This window comes from Palaemon carinicauda, chromosome 15 (genome assembly GCF_036898095.1).
Source record: "Palaemon carinicauda isolate YSFRI2023 chromosome 15, ASM3689809v2, whole genome shotgun sequence".
NCBI classification, from domain to species: domain Eukaryota; kingdom Metazoa; phylum Arthropoda; class Malacostraca; order Decapoda; family Palaemonidae; genus Palaemon; species Palaemon carinicauda.
The window spans coordinates 4232720-4245219 of NC_090739.1; the positions used below are offsets into that span (position 1 = coordinate 4232720).

The window sequence follows — 12500 nt, forward strand, 5'->3', positions numbered from 1 at the left end:
GTCTATTTTAGTAGTTGCTATTTATAATACTTTTTTGATGAAATTTCCCTGATACAGCAGTGAGGGTGTTTATTCCTTATTTTATATATATACATATATATACATATATGTGTATATATATATATATATATATATATATATATATATATATGAATAATTATGTTTACAAAATTTGATTCCTGTAAATTTGTTTGAAAAATATTCTTGAAAATATTTTGTAAAAATTAATTATTTAAAAATTTTCTCCTTTCTCTCTTAGATCACTGATATTTGGATTTTTTTCCTCTCTTCCTCTTGTCTAAGAATTACCATTATCACATTTCCCCCCTCTCTCTTCCTCTGTCTTAGAATTCCCATTATCACACTTCCTCCCTCTCTCTTCCTCTGTCTTAGGATTCCCCTTATCATATTTTCTTCTCTCTTTATCTGTCTTAGAATTCCCGTTATCACATTATTTCCGTCTCTTCCTCTGTCTTAGAATTCCCATTATCACATTTCCCCCTTCTCTCTTCCTCTGTCTTCTAATTCCTGTTATCACATTTTCCCCCTCTCTCTTCGTCTGTCTTAGAATTCCCATTAACACAATCAATAGCAATTATACAAAATAGTAATCCCCTTTCTCTTATTAGAACTATCTTTTCTTGAGATGCAGGCGACAAAGAAGCGTCCCACAGAGACTGCAGAATCTCTCTTATTAATCCTCAAGTTCCTCTTTAGAATCACTGATACTCCTTATCACGCAACGCAGGATCGCTGATAATGAAACGAATTGAGATTGGAAAGGACTAATGGGTACCAAATTAAGAAGCTTCGAGAGGCCAGAGGGGAGTGAGGATGTGTGTTTTGAACTATATTTCAGCTATTAGATATTTCCTTTGAGTTGCAAGATGTCGGGGATCTAAATGGTGATTGAAGATAGTTTGTTCTCTATTTATTTCTTTATTTCATTTCCGCAGTGGGAGTTTTTTCCCCATTGGAGCTCTTGGCTTTATAGCATCCTGGTTTTTCAATCAGGGTTGTAGCTTAGATAATAATAATAATAATAATAATAATAATAATAATAATAATAATAATAATAATAATGATTATAATATGCTGATGAGTATGATTATTATTATTATTATTATTATTAATATTATTATTATTAATATTATTATTATTATTATTATTATTATTATTATTATTATGTCAATTCAGTAACGGGAAATGCGAGAGTGAAAGGAGTTAATAGAACGTTTGGGAAACAAGATGTCTCATAATCTACCGGGTTTTAAAGAAGACAGATGGAAATAGGCAATAATGAAATAAAAGATAATGAAGGATTCTGAAAGTAAAAGAACACAGTTGCAAATATATAATGATGAAAGTAATTATAATGAAGAATTACATAGGTAACAGAGTGATAGTATACGTACATTTTTTCGTCCTTTGAAGACCACTTCACTTTTCACGTTACAGATCTTTGTAATCCCTTTCAGTGATTTTGCGCTTTAACATTTTCCTCTTTTATTTGAACATAACTAAAAGAATTGATATTTTATCTTTCTATCGAGTAGTTAGTAAGTTAGATGTTTGTTTAAAGAAAGTTTTTTATAAAAACCAATTGAACCCTTCGTCCTTCTAGTTCCAATTATCCTTCAAAGAATTTCTTTTCTCGTCTCCAAATGACTTCTACCTGAATTTTTTTTTTAAATATTTTTTTTTTTTAGATAATGATTGGATTTTTTTTATTGTGTTTATTAATATGCTTAAATTTATTGGGTTGTTTCGTCTCTAGTGAATTTTACCGTGATTTTTTTTTTCAATTATTTCTTTAATAATGATTGGATTTGTGTTTATTGTGTTTATTAATATTTTTGAATTTTTGGGTTGTTTTGTCTACAATGAATTTTGCCGTGACCTTTTTTTCAATTATTTAGATAATAATTGGATTTGTGTTTATTGTGTTTATTAATATTTTTAAATTTTTTGGGTTGTTTTGTCTCCAGTGAATTTTACAATGATTTTTTTTTTCAATTATTTCTTTAATAATGATTGGATTTGTGTTTATTGTGTTTATTAATATTTTTGAATTTTTTGGGTTGTTTTGTATACAATGAATTTTACCGTGACCTTTTTTTTTTCAATTATTTAGATAATAATTGGAATGGCGTTTATTGTGTTTATTAAAATGCTTAAATTGGTTGGGTTGGCTCCCCTTGGACGAGGACCTGATAAGTGGAAGTAAATAAACATGAAATTCAAATATCGTCTATGTACAGCAGTGTTACCAAGTGAGCAGGAAAGTATCTAGACCCATAGTCTCACATACAGTACCAAAAGTGTTCCACCTAACTTCTGGAGACTTCTTTGATCAATAATTAAGTTTATGTGAAAATGTGTAGAATATATGATAAATTTGGTTACTGGAATTGTTACTTCTTTACCAAAATTTTATTAGGAACATTTGGCAACACTGATATACACTTTAGTATATTAAAATAAATGCGCTATCTTAGTATTAAATCTGTACTCATTTAAGTTGGATGGATCTTCACGCCTCCTCGTGTTTATAATTGAATCCAGCGGTTTCGGAATACTTGATAATAAAGTTCTTACCTCAAACTTGGGTTGTCCTCAACTTGAATGCTAGGTCGGCATTTTCCATCAACTTATTCCTCGTTTATTATTTTGGAAAATGCTGAGGTAGTTCCATGATTGTATGCCGCCTCTACTCTCTGGAGTTTGTGGTTCGCATTTGTGGTAGCCTATTTGATATTTCCCTGCCTGGCAATCTGGTGGATTAGGGTTCTAGACCCGCTCAAGCTTGATAGGTTCTTTTTGTAGCGTCTGCAACCATACCATCCTTGTGAGCCAAGGATGTGGGATTTGTGTGAACTTAAAGGTCTACCATCTGAGATATCAGTAGCCACTTCCTGGTCCTCTCTGGTCTTAGCTTGGGAGGAGATGGGCTTGAGCGCTGATCATATGTATATATGGTCAATCTCTAGGGCATTGCCACTGTCCCTTTCTTCTGCCATTCATGAGCGACCTTTAAAAAAATACTGATTGAAAGTTTATAAACTCGAGGACAAGACGTTCGAATAGTCTTTGTTGTTGTAGATTTATCTGGTCTTTTCATCCGTTTTTATTAAGTAGTTATGTTTACAATTGACTGAATTATTTATATTAATTTAAAGTACAATATTTACAAGAACATTCAACACAGCAGAAAGTCACAAAACATGCATCTTTGATGATAGTAAGCACACATTTAGATATTTGGGATTAAATACAAGCGAATTGTCTTAATACGATTCATGAAAACACATTTTCTTAAATAGTCTTGAGCGATTATGTATCATTAGAGGGATAAATTAAAAGTAAAACGAATGACTAAACGTAATAGATTGACAATAAATTTAATAGACACGAAAAAAAAAAAAAAATTGAAAAGAAGGACGGGATGGTAAGACTTTAGCGGCCAAAGAAGAAACCTTCTGATTTGACTAAGTATTTCATTTGCTTTCTCTTGGCGAGTAATTTTTCCGGGCACGAATATTCGTGAAAGGAGAAGGTCCCATTATTCGACGATGGCCAAGGAAACTGAAATATTATGTAAATTTTAAGGGAAACATTTTCTTTGTTTGAGCAAATATCCACACACACACTAATATATATATCTATGTATATATATATATATATATATATATATATATATATATATATATATATATATATACACATATATATTCATATATATATATATATATTTATATATATATATATATATATATATAATATATATACATATATATATATATATATACATATATATATATATATATATATATATATATATATATATATATATATATATATATATATATATATATATATATATATATATATATATATATATATATATATATATATATATATATATATATATGTACAGTACACACACATATATATACTGTATATACATATATATATATATATAAATGTATATATATATACTGTATATATATGTATATATATGTATATATACACATATATAAATATATGTATATATATGTATATATACACATAATATATATACATATATATATATACATACATATATATATATATATATATATATATATATAAATTTCTATCTCATACCGGGATCGAACCCTAGCCCCTTCAAGTGAAAGGCCAGGTCGCTTGCAACCATGCCACCAGAGGCTCAAAAGAGGTTGGAACTTAACTGCTAACTGCAATTCATGATTTACCTGGTGAGACATTGTCACTTACCAGCGAGTTTTCCTCGATTTCCCGGCCCACCAGGTGACACAATTGTTAGCTTTTAATGCGAATTACCCCTAATGATTCAATATGGATGAAAATCAACACAATGTAATGCTCAAGTATAAAATGAATTTCTATCTCAGATATCATCAGTCGTAAATACTCCATTGCAGGTCAAAGGCCTCAGACACGTCCCTCCACTCGGGTTTGTTTATGGTCGTTTTATGACATTTGACACCTGCAAATTTTCTTAGCGTGTCAATCCATCGTCTTCTCTTCCTTCCCCTGTTAGGGAGCCATGCTGTTATTCTTAATGTCCATCTATTGTCTGTCATTCTCATTATATGTCCTGCCCATATCCATTTCCTTTTCTTACATGTTAGAATATCCTATTCTTTAGTAGTGTTATGCTCATCAATTGATATTTCCTCCTCAAAGAAAAGTATCTTTTCCTCTCCATATCCCATTGTCCAGTCATTTGATCCTTCCAATTGAGTTCCAACTTTATCCAATGATGTAGGCTTGTCCTTCTACATCAAAGGATTTTTCCTCCTCAAAGAAAAGTTTCTTTTCCTCTCCATATTCCATTGTCCAATCATTTGATTTTTCCAATTGAGTTCGTACTTTATCCGATGATATAGGCTTGTACCTCTACATCAAAGGATATTTCCTCCTCAAATAAAAGTTTCTTTTCCTCTCCATCTTCCTTTGTCCAATCATTTGATCCTTCCAATTGAGTTCGTACTTTATCCTTCTGCCTCTCCTCCTCCTGTTGTTGCTGCTTTTTTTTTCGATTTTAAAAATTTTGTAAAGCTGCTGCTGCTCTTCTTCCTCCTTTCTACTGCTTCATCTTCTTTTGTTGCTGCTGCGATTGTTCCTTTTCTTTTTCTTTTTCGTTTTTCTTTCTCGATCTTAAATTTTTTTGTTCATAGCTGGTGCTGCCCCTTTTCTTCTTCCTGCTTCGCCTCCGTTCTCTGTTGCTGCTGGGTTTTTTTTTCTTTTTTTTTTTTTTTTATATATATATATATATATATATATATATATATATATATATATATATATATATTTTGGATTTTATAATTTTTATATTTTTTTTTTGGATTTTAATTTTTTTTAAAGCTGCTGCTGCTCTTCTCCCTCCTCCTGCTTCTCTTCCTTCTTCTGTTGTTGTTGCTCTTTTTTTTTCTTTTTTATATATTTTTTAGGATTTTATAATTTTTGTATTTTTTTTTTTTTTTTTGGATTTTAAATTTTTTTTAAAGCTGCTGCTGCTCTTCTCCCTCCTCCTGCTTCTCTTCCTTCTTCCGTTGTTGCTGCTCTTTTTTTTCTTTTTTTTTATATATTTTTTTGGATTTTATAATTTTTATATTTTTTTGGATTTGAAAATTTTTTGTAAAGCTGCTGCTGCTCTTCTTCCTCCTCCTGCTTTTCCTCCTTCTTCCGATGCTGCTGCTCTTTTTTTTCTCTTTTTTATATATTTTTTTTGGATTTTATAATTTTTATATTTTTGGGGGGGGATTTTAAATTTTTTTTAAAGCTGCTGCTGCTCTTTTCCCTCCTCTTGCTTCTCCTCCTTCTCCTGTTGTTGCTGCTCTTTTTTTCTTTTTTTTATATATTTTTTTTTGGATTTTATAATTTTTATATTTTTTTTTTTATTTTAAATTTTTTTTAAAGCTGCTGCTGCTCTTCTTCCTCCTCCTGCTTCTCCACTTTCTTCTGTTGCAGCTGCTTCTTTTTTTTATTTTTTTTTTATTTTATAGTTTTTATATTTTTTTGGGACTATATTTTTCAAGTTTTTTTATTTTATATTTTATATTTTTTTGGGGGGGGGATTTTATAGTTTTTTCTTAATTTTCTGCTTTTGCTCCTCCTTCCTGCCTAAATTCCGCGGTGTTCCCTTTAAGGACGTGACTGCATACTAGAAGAACCTGTATCTCCTCCCCTCTGCATAGCCAGTCTTCTAGATTATTCCAACAGAACCACCCGAAGGTTAGTATCCGAAAGAATAAATCCAGATATCTGACCGTTTGTTCACCTGACGAAGCCCCTGTACGACCCCACCAGGGAACATAGCATACTAGAAAAAGACAAGGTTTTTCCCTCTGCAGATCAAATCCTGTAGGGTATTCCACGTCCTTCAAACCGGGTAGTTGAGCCAAGCATCCCTTCGACACTTCTTGGATAATTCCTCCTGTTTCTTGGCCTTCAATTTACTTAGTTTCTCAATTGTTCATTTTCAACTTTAAGAATCTCCAGTAACCTTTCTTGTCTCTCCATCTCACGATCTTTCATGGCGCATTCCCTTAACAGATTTTGGTGATCGGACACCATCTTAGCTTTCAGCTTCTCTTGCTCCTCTTTCTCTGCATTCAGTTCATCTACTTTCTTTTTCCATACATTTACTTGATCCCTTTGTAATTTCTTCGGTCCCTTATTCCCAGTTTTAAGAATCTCCAGTAACTTTTCCTGTCGTTTTAACTGATCATCTTTTTGGGCGCAATCGTTCTTCAAATTTTCGTAATCCGACGCCATCTTAGATCGCAGCTTTACCAATTCCTCTTTCTCTGCCTTTAGTTCTTCTACTTCATTTATTAATTCATTTACTGGATACTTTTGCAGTTCCTCCTGTTCATTATTTTCAGTTTTAAGATCCAATAATTTTTCCTGTTCTTCCATCTGAAGATCCAATAATTTTTCCTGTTCTTCCATCTGAAGATCTTTTTCATTGTAGGCCTTTTCGAGAGTTTGATAATCCGAAGCCATCTTAGCTCGCAGGTTTTCTTGCTCCTCTTTCTCTCTTTTCAGTTCGTTTATTTGACTTCTCAATTGATTTAGTTCCGTTTCCTGATTTTGCATTTTTTTCGTTTCATCATTTTCATTTTTCAGATTTTTCAATGATTTCATCTGTTCTTTCATCTGATGTTCTTTTTTCTTGAAGGCCTTTTCCAGATTTTGGTAATACGTCGCCATCTTTGCTCGCTGCCTTTCTTGTTCCTCTTTCTCTCTCTTCAATTCATCGATTTAATTTCTCAATTGAGTTAGTTCCGTTTGCTGATTTTGCATTTTCTTCGTTTCTCCCTTTTCCTTTTTCAGTTTCTCCAATAATGTCTTCTGTTTTTTCAACTGAACATCTTTTCTAGTATGAACCTTTTCGAGAAATTGATAATACATCGCAATTTTACCTCGCAGGTTTTCTTGCTCTTCTTTCTCTCTTTTCAATTCATTTATTTCATTTCTCAACTGATTTAGTTCCGTCTTCTTATTTTGCATTTTTTCATTTTCAGTTTTTAGATTTTCCATTAATTTGGTTTGTTCTTTCATCTCGAGATCTTTTCTTTTGTACACCTTTTCGAGGTTTTGATAATACAACGCAATGTTACCTCGCAGCTTTTCTTGTTCTTCTTTCTCTGCCTTCAGTTCCTTTATTTTACTTCTCAATTGATGCGTCTTTCCAAGAGAATTTCTTGCCACGTACAGCAAGGGGCTATAAAGAATCATGCCCTACAAAGACATAACACCCCTATTTGTCGAGCTGATACTGTCAGTAACACCAAGATTATTGGTAGCGCCCCAGATGGTCGACGTCTACGCATCCTAGAAGCTCTACTGATACAGCGAGATAAACCCACCCTTAATACGACCCAAGAGATGTTTTTGTTACCATCAAGCCGTCGTATTGATACATCAAGAAACCCGAATTTTGACGCCGAAGTAGGAAATAATCTCAGCCACGTGGGACACTTTTCTGAGCGGGAGAGCAGCCTGGCTGGCTCAGAGCGCGCCTCAGCCAATCAAAACTCAGGTCCCCCGATGACGTCACAGACTGGTATTCCCGGCCGAGATCATCGTACACCAGGCACCATACCATATCAGCTCCGATCAACCAATGAAAACCAATGGAAATTCTAGCCCTTTCACTTGTAATCCTGATCCTGGGTATAAATACCACCCGACTGCAGCATCCACCTCACTCTCTACCTGAAGAAGAGGAAGGACTTATCCTCGAAACGCGTCGTAGTTTTTACTATTTTGTACCAAAAGTTTTACTTGTATTTTGTGAGAATATACTTGAAAAGTCTTCCCGATTTTGTCATTCACCCGACTGATGAATTTTTCAAGTCTGCTGGCTGATTGCAGTGCTCTAGAGAAGAGAATTATCCGGAAAATAGAAAAATTGGATAAGAAAATAAACTCTGCCGATGCAGCCATTACTATTATTATTATTATTATTATTATTTCGTAAGCTACAACCCTAGTTGGAAAAGAAGGATGCTATAAGCCCAATGGCTCCAACATGCAAAATAGCCCCGTTAGGAAAGGAAATAAGGAAATAAACTACAAGAGAAGTGATGAGCAATAAAAAATATTTTAAGAACAGTAACAATCGTAAAATAAATCTTCCATATGTAAACTATAATAACTTCAATAAAGCAAGAGGAAGAGAAATAAGATGGGAAAGTGTGCCCGAGTATACCCTCAAACAAGAGAACTTTACCCCAAGAATAGAAAACCATGGTACAGGGGCTACCCAAGACTAGAGTACAGTGGTTTGGTTTTGGATTGTCGTTCTCCTAGAATAGCTGCCTACTATAGCTAAAGAGTCTCTTCTACCCATACATACATACATACATACATATACCAAGGCACTTCCCCCAATTTGGGGGGTAGCCGACATCAACAAATGAAACAAAACAAAAAAGGGGACCTCTACTCTCTACGTTCCTCCCAGCCTAACAAGGAACTCAACCGAGTTCAGCTGGTACTGCTAGGGTGCCACAGCCAACCCTCCCACATTATCCACCACAGATGAAGCTTCATAATGCTGAATCCCCTACTGCTGCTACCTCCGCGGTCATCTAAGGGATCAGAGGAAGCAGCAGGGTCTACCGGAACTGCGTCACAATCGCTCGCCATTCATTCCTATTTCTAGCACACTCTCTTGCCTCTCTCACATCTATCCTCCTATCACACCAAGAGGAAAGTAGTCCCTGGACATCTTCAGTGCAGTAGTTAGCCCCCTTGAGCGAAGAAGAATTTGTTTTGGTAATCTCAGTGTCAGGTGTATGAGGATATAGGTGAATGTGGGAAGGATCTGCCGAACCATACGGTGTATGTGTAGGCAAAAGAAAAAATGAGCCTTAACCAGAGACAGGGTTCCAATTTACCAGTCTGGCCAGTCAAAGGACCCAATCAATCTTTAGCGATAGTATCTCAGCGGGTGGTTGGTGCCCTAGCCAACCTATTACCTATTACCGTGGTGTACCGGAATTAATGAAGCCAACTGTACCACAAGTTCACATGAATATTTAATTTATATTGCGTGCTTTTAATGAATTGAGAAGGATTTAGGTGCCAATGATTATTATGACTCCTTTTTTAAACTATATATATATATATATATATATATATAAATATATACATATATATATATGTATATATATATATATATTTATATATATATATATATATATATATATATATATATATGTGTGTGTGTGTGTGTGTGTTTGTACATGCGTGTACATGTAAGTCTCTCTCTCTCTCTCTCTCTCTCTCTCTCTCTCTCTCTCTCTCTCTCTCTCTCTTCCTGTATATATATATATATATATATATATATTTGCATTAACAACAACAATAATAATAATAATAATAATAATAATAATAATAATAATAATAATAATAATAGTGTATATATATACAGAGAGAGAGAGAGAGAGAGAGAGAGAGAGAGAGAGAGAGAGAGAGAGAGAGAGAGAGAGAGAGAGAGAGATAATTTTGTTAGTATAAAAGCCAGTTTGACAGAGCTTCACAAATTCGACTTTTTTTTTCTTTCTTCTGGAAACAGACAAACAGAGTTTTGTTCGTATAAAATGTCATGTTTAGCAAAGCTTCACACATTTGACTCATTTCAGTCACCTGGATTTGTTTACTCTCTTACGATAATACTTTATTTTAACGTAATTAGATTAACCTAAATTTCTTTTCGAAAAGGAATTCCGTTTTTTTTTTTTTTAGTGGTGGGGGGGGGGGGGTTCCTGAAGCTGACTATTTATAAACCATGGTAGTTGCTATGAACCTGCCTTGAAAATTCATATTTGTAGAGTCTACATTGGTTCTACAGTTGTATCAATTACAAAAGAAAAACATCCAGTTTGTTGTTAATCATGGCATAGGCCTTACATGCCTATCCAGGACCCCAAGGGAAAAATTTCTCAGTGAGGAAAGGAAGTAAAGAATGAAATAAACTACAAGAATCCTTAGTCTTCTTCTATTAACGTGTTTTTTTTTTTTCAATGGGGTAAGCCCGGTTGCTTTTTTTCTTGGAAGAAGAAGAAGAAGATTGCCTTGGCGTTGGCGTAGACCGTAGTCCCAATCGGCTGCCCTGCCTGACATCGCTCTAGACCCCCGTATCGTATGTTCATGTGTTGTACCATTAATACGGCTCTCTTAAATGGAGTAGTTCATGAAAATAGTAATTTTCAATTATTCTGGAGTACTTCAGTACTGTATATTATTATCTATAAAAAGTATTTGGGGCTCTCCAAAATCAGTATTCCTTTGACGCCAACAGTAGTGGTGGTCCATTTTATTATTATTTTTGGTATAAACTTTAGTTTTATAACTATGAATCTAAGACAACTGTTTTTAGAAAATGAGGCACCAAAAATATGTGCAGTGATGATATCCGTTTAAGTTTTTTTTCCTGGCTTATTAAGGCCCATGAATTGCATATGCTATGTCTTAAATAGGATTAATGTAGCATGATTGTATTTTCAATATAAAGGTAATTTCTATTTAGTTTTCTAATAAAACCTTTATCTAGTGTCCAAAAGCTCCTCATATTCTCTTAAATTCACGAAATTTAGCTAATGTTTAGATGTTGAACAGGCTGACATAAGTCTATACGTTTTGACGTTTTTACTGATTTGAATATTTTATATTCGTTATTCATCACTTCTCATATAATATCTTTATTTCATTATTTACTTTCCTCACTGGGCTATTTTTCCTCGTTTGATGCCTTGAGTTTATAGCATCTTGTTTTTCCAACTAGAGTTGTAGCTTATCTAATATTAATAATAATAATAATAATAATAATAATAATAATAATAATAATAATAATAATAATAATAATAATAATTATTATTATTATTAATAATTAATAATAATAATAATAATAATAATAATAATAATAATAATAATAATATTAATAATAATAATGATAATGATAATAATAATAATAATTATTATTATTCCTTCCTTCCCACATAGTTGATTCATTTCTTATTTCTTTTCCTTATTGGGCTATTTCTAATTGTTGGAGACTTCGTGCTTATATCATCATGCTATTCCAACTAGGGTTGTAGCTTAGCTATTAATAATAATGATAATAATTAAAAATAAAATGAAGAAAAGTATATAAGAAAAGACACCCGAAATATTAAACCTTTATTAACCTTTAGGTTAACGGAATAAATGTTCTTGAAACTGCCAGTGAGACACTCCACTCTCGAAGACACCCATTGCAAGGGTTAACGTTCACTTTTATTCTTCATTTCGCCTCGTTAATTATCCTCGGGGGAATATGCAGATCGCTCCCTCTTCGTTTCGAATTAACATATTAACGTCCGTGAAGGGTAACATTTGAGTCCCATTACCATCCATTTTTATGACCTATTATCTTGACTTTTTTTCTTTTTTTTTCCGACTTGATATTTTCCTTCGGTTTTTTTTTTTATTTGTTTTTGAGTTGATATTTTCATCTTTATTTAGTTTTTCGTTTGTTTATATATGCCTTTATTATTTTTCAAATAGCATTCAGGTTTTTTTTCCGAGTTGATATTTTCATTTTTATTTAGTGTTTAGTTTGTTTATATTTATTTTATTATTTTTTAAATACTAGCATTCAGTTTTGACTAGATTATGGCACTATAAGCATATTTCATATCACTGCAGTAATAACAATTGTAATTTCCATTAGAGAGTAATGTTTTTTAGTACTTCCATAACGTCCCTTTTACCTATTACGTCAGAGTATATCCATTTCATGAGGAAATTTCTCTCTCTCTCTCTCTCTCTCTCTCTCTCTCTCTCTCTCTCTCGTACTGCATTGGATGATAAAAGGCTCCGTGTTCGTAGCTTTGATCCCCGAAGTTGAAAACTGCAGTGAAAGGCCCGTAGAGTTGTTCTGTAGTGTTGGTCGAAGGGCTTTAGCATCGCGCAAGAAA

At 33.0% G+C, this 12500-nt stretch overlaps 2 protein-coding genes across 2 annotated transcripts in view; both read right to left on the minus strand.

Moving 5' to 3' along the window:
- The window catches only part of LOC137654810 (golgin subfamily A member 6-like protein 22), a 17708-nt gene extending 10466 nt beyond the window's left edge, over nt 1-7242 (minus strand). Inside the window, exon 1 of the mRNA XM_068388762.1 lies at nt 6555-7242. Coding sequence (XP_068244863.1) covers nt 6555-7242 — 688 coding nt within the window. The remainder of the gene's footprint in view (nt 1-6554) is intronic.
- Nucleotides 7243-7293: 51 nt separating this feature from the next.
- Nucleotides 7294-7770, minus strand: LOC137654811 (trichoplein keratin filament-binding protein-like). The gene has a single exon (XM_068388763.1). The coding sequence runs from the start codon at nt 7768-7770 to the stop codon at nt 7294-7296; it is 477 nt and encodes a 158-aa protein (XP_068244864.1).
- Between the last annotated feature and the right edge of the window lie 4730 nt (nt 7771-12500).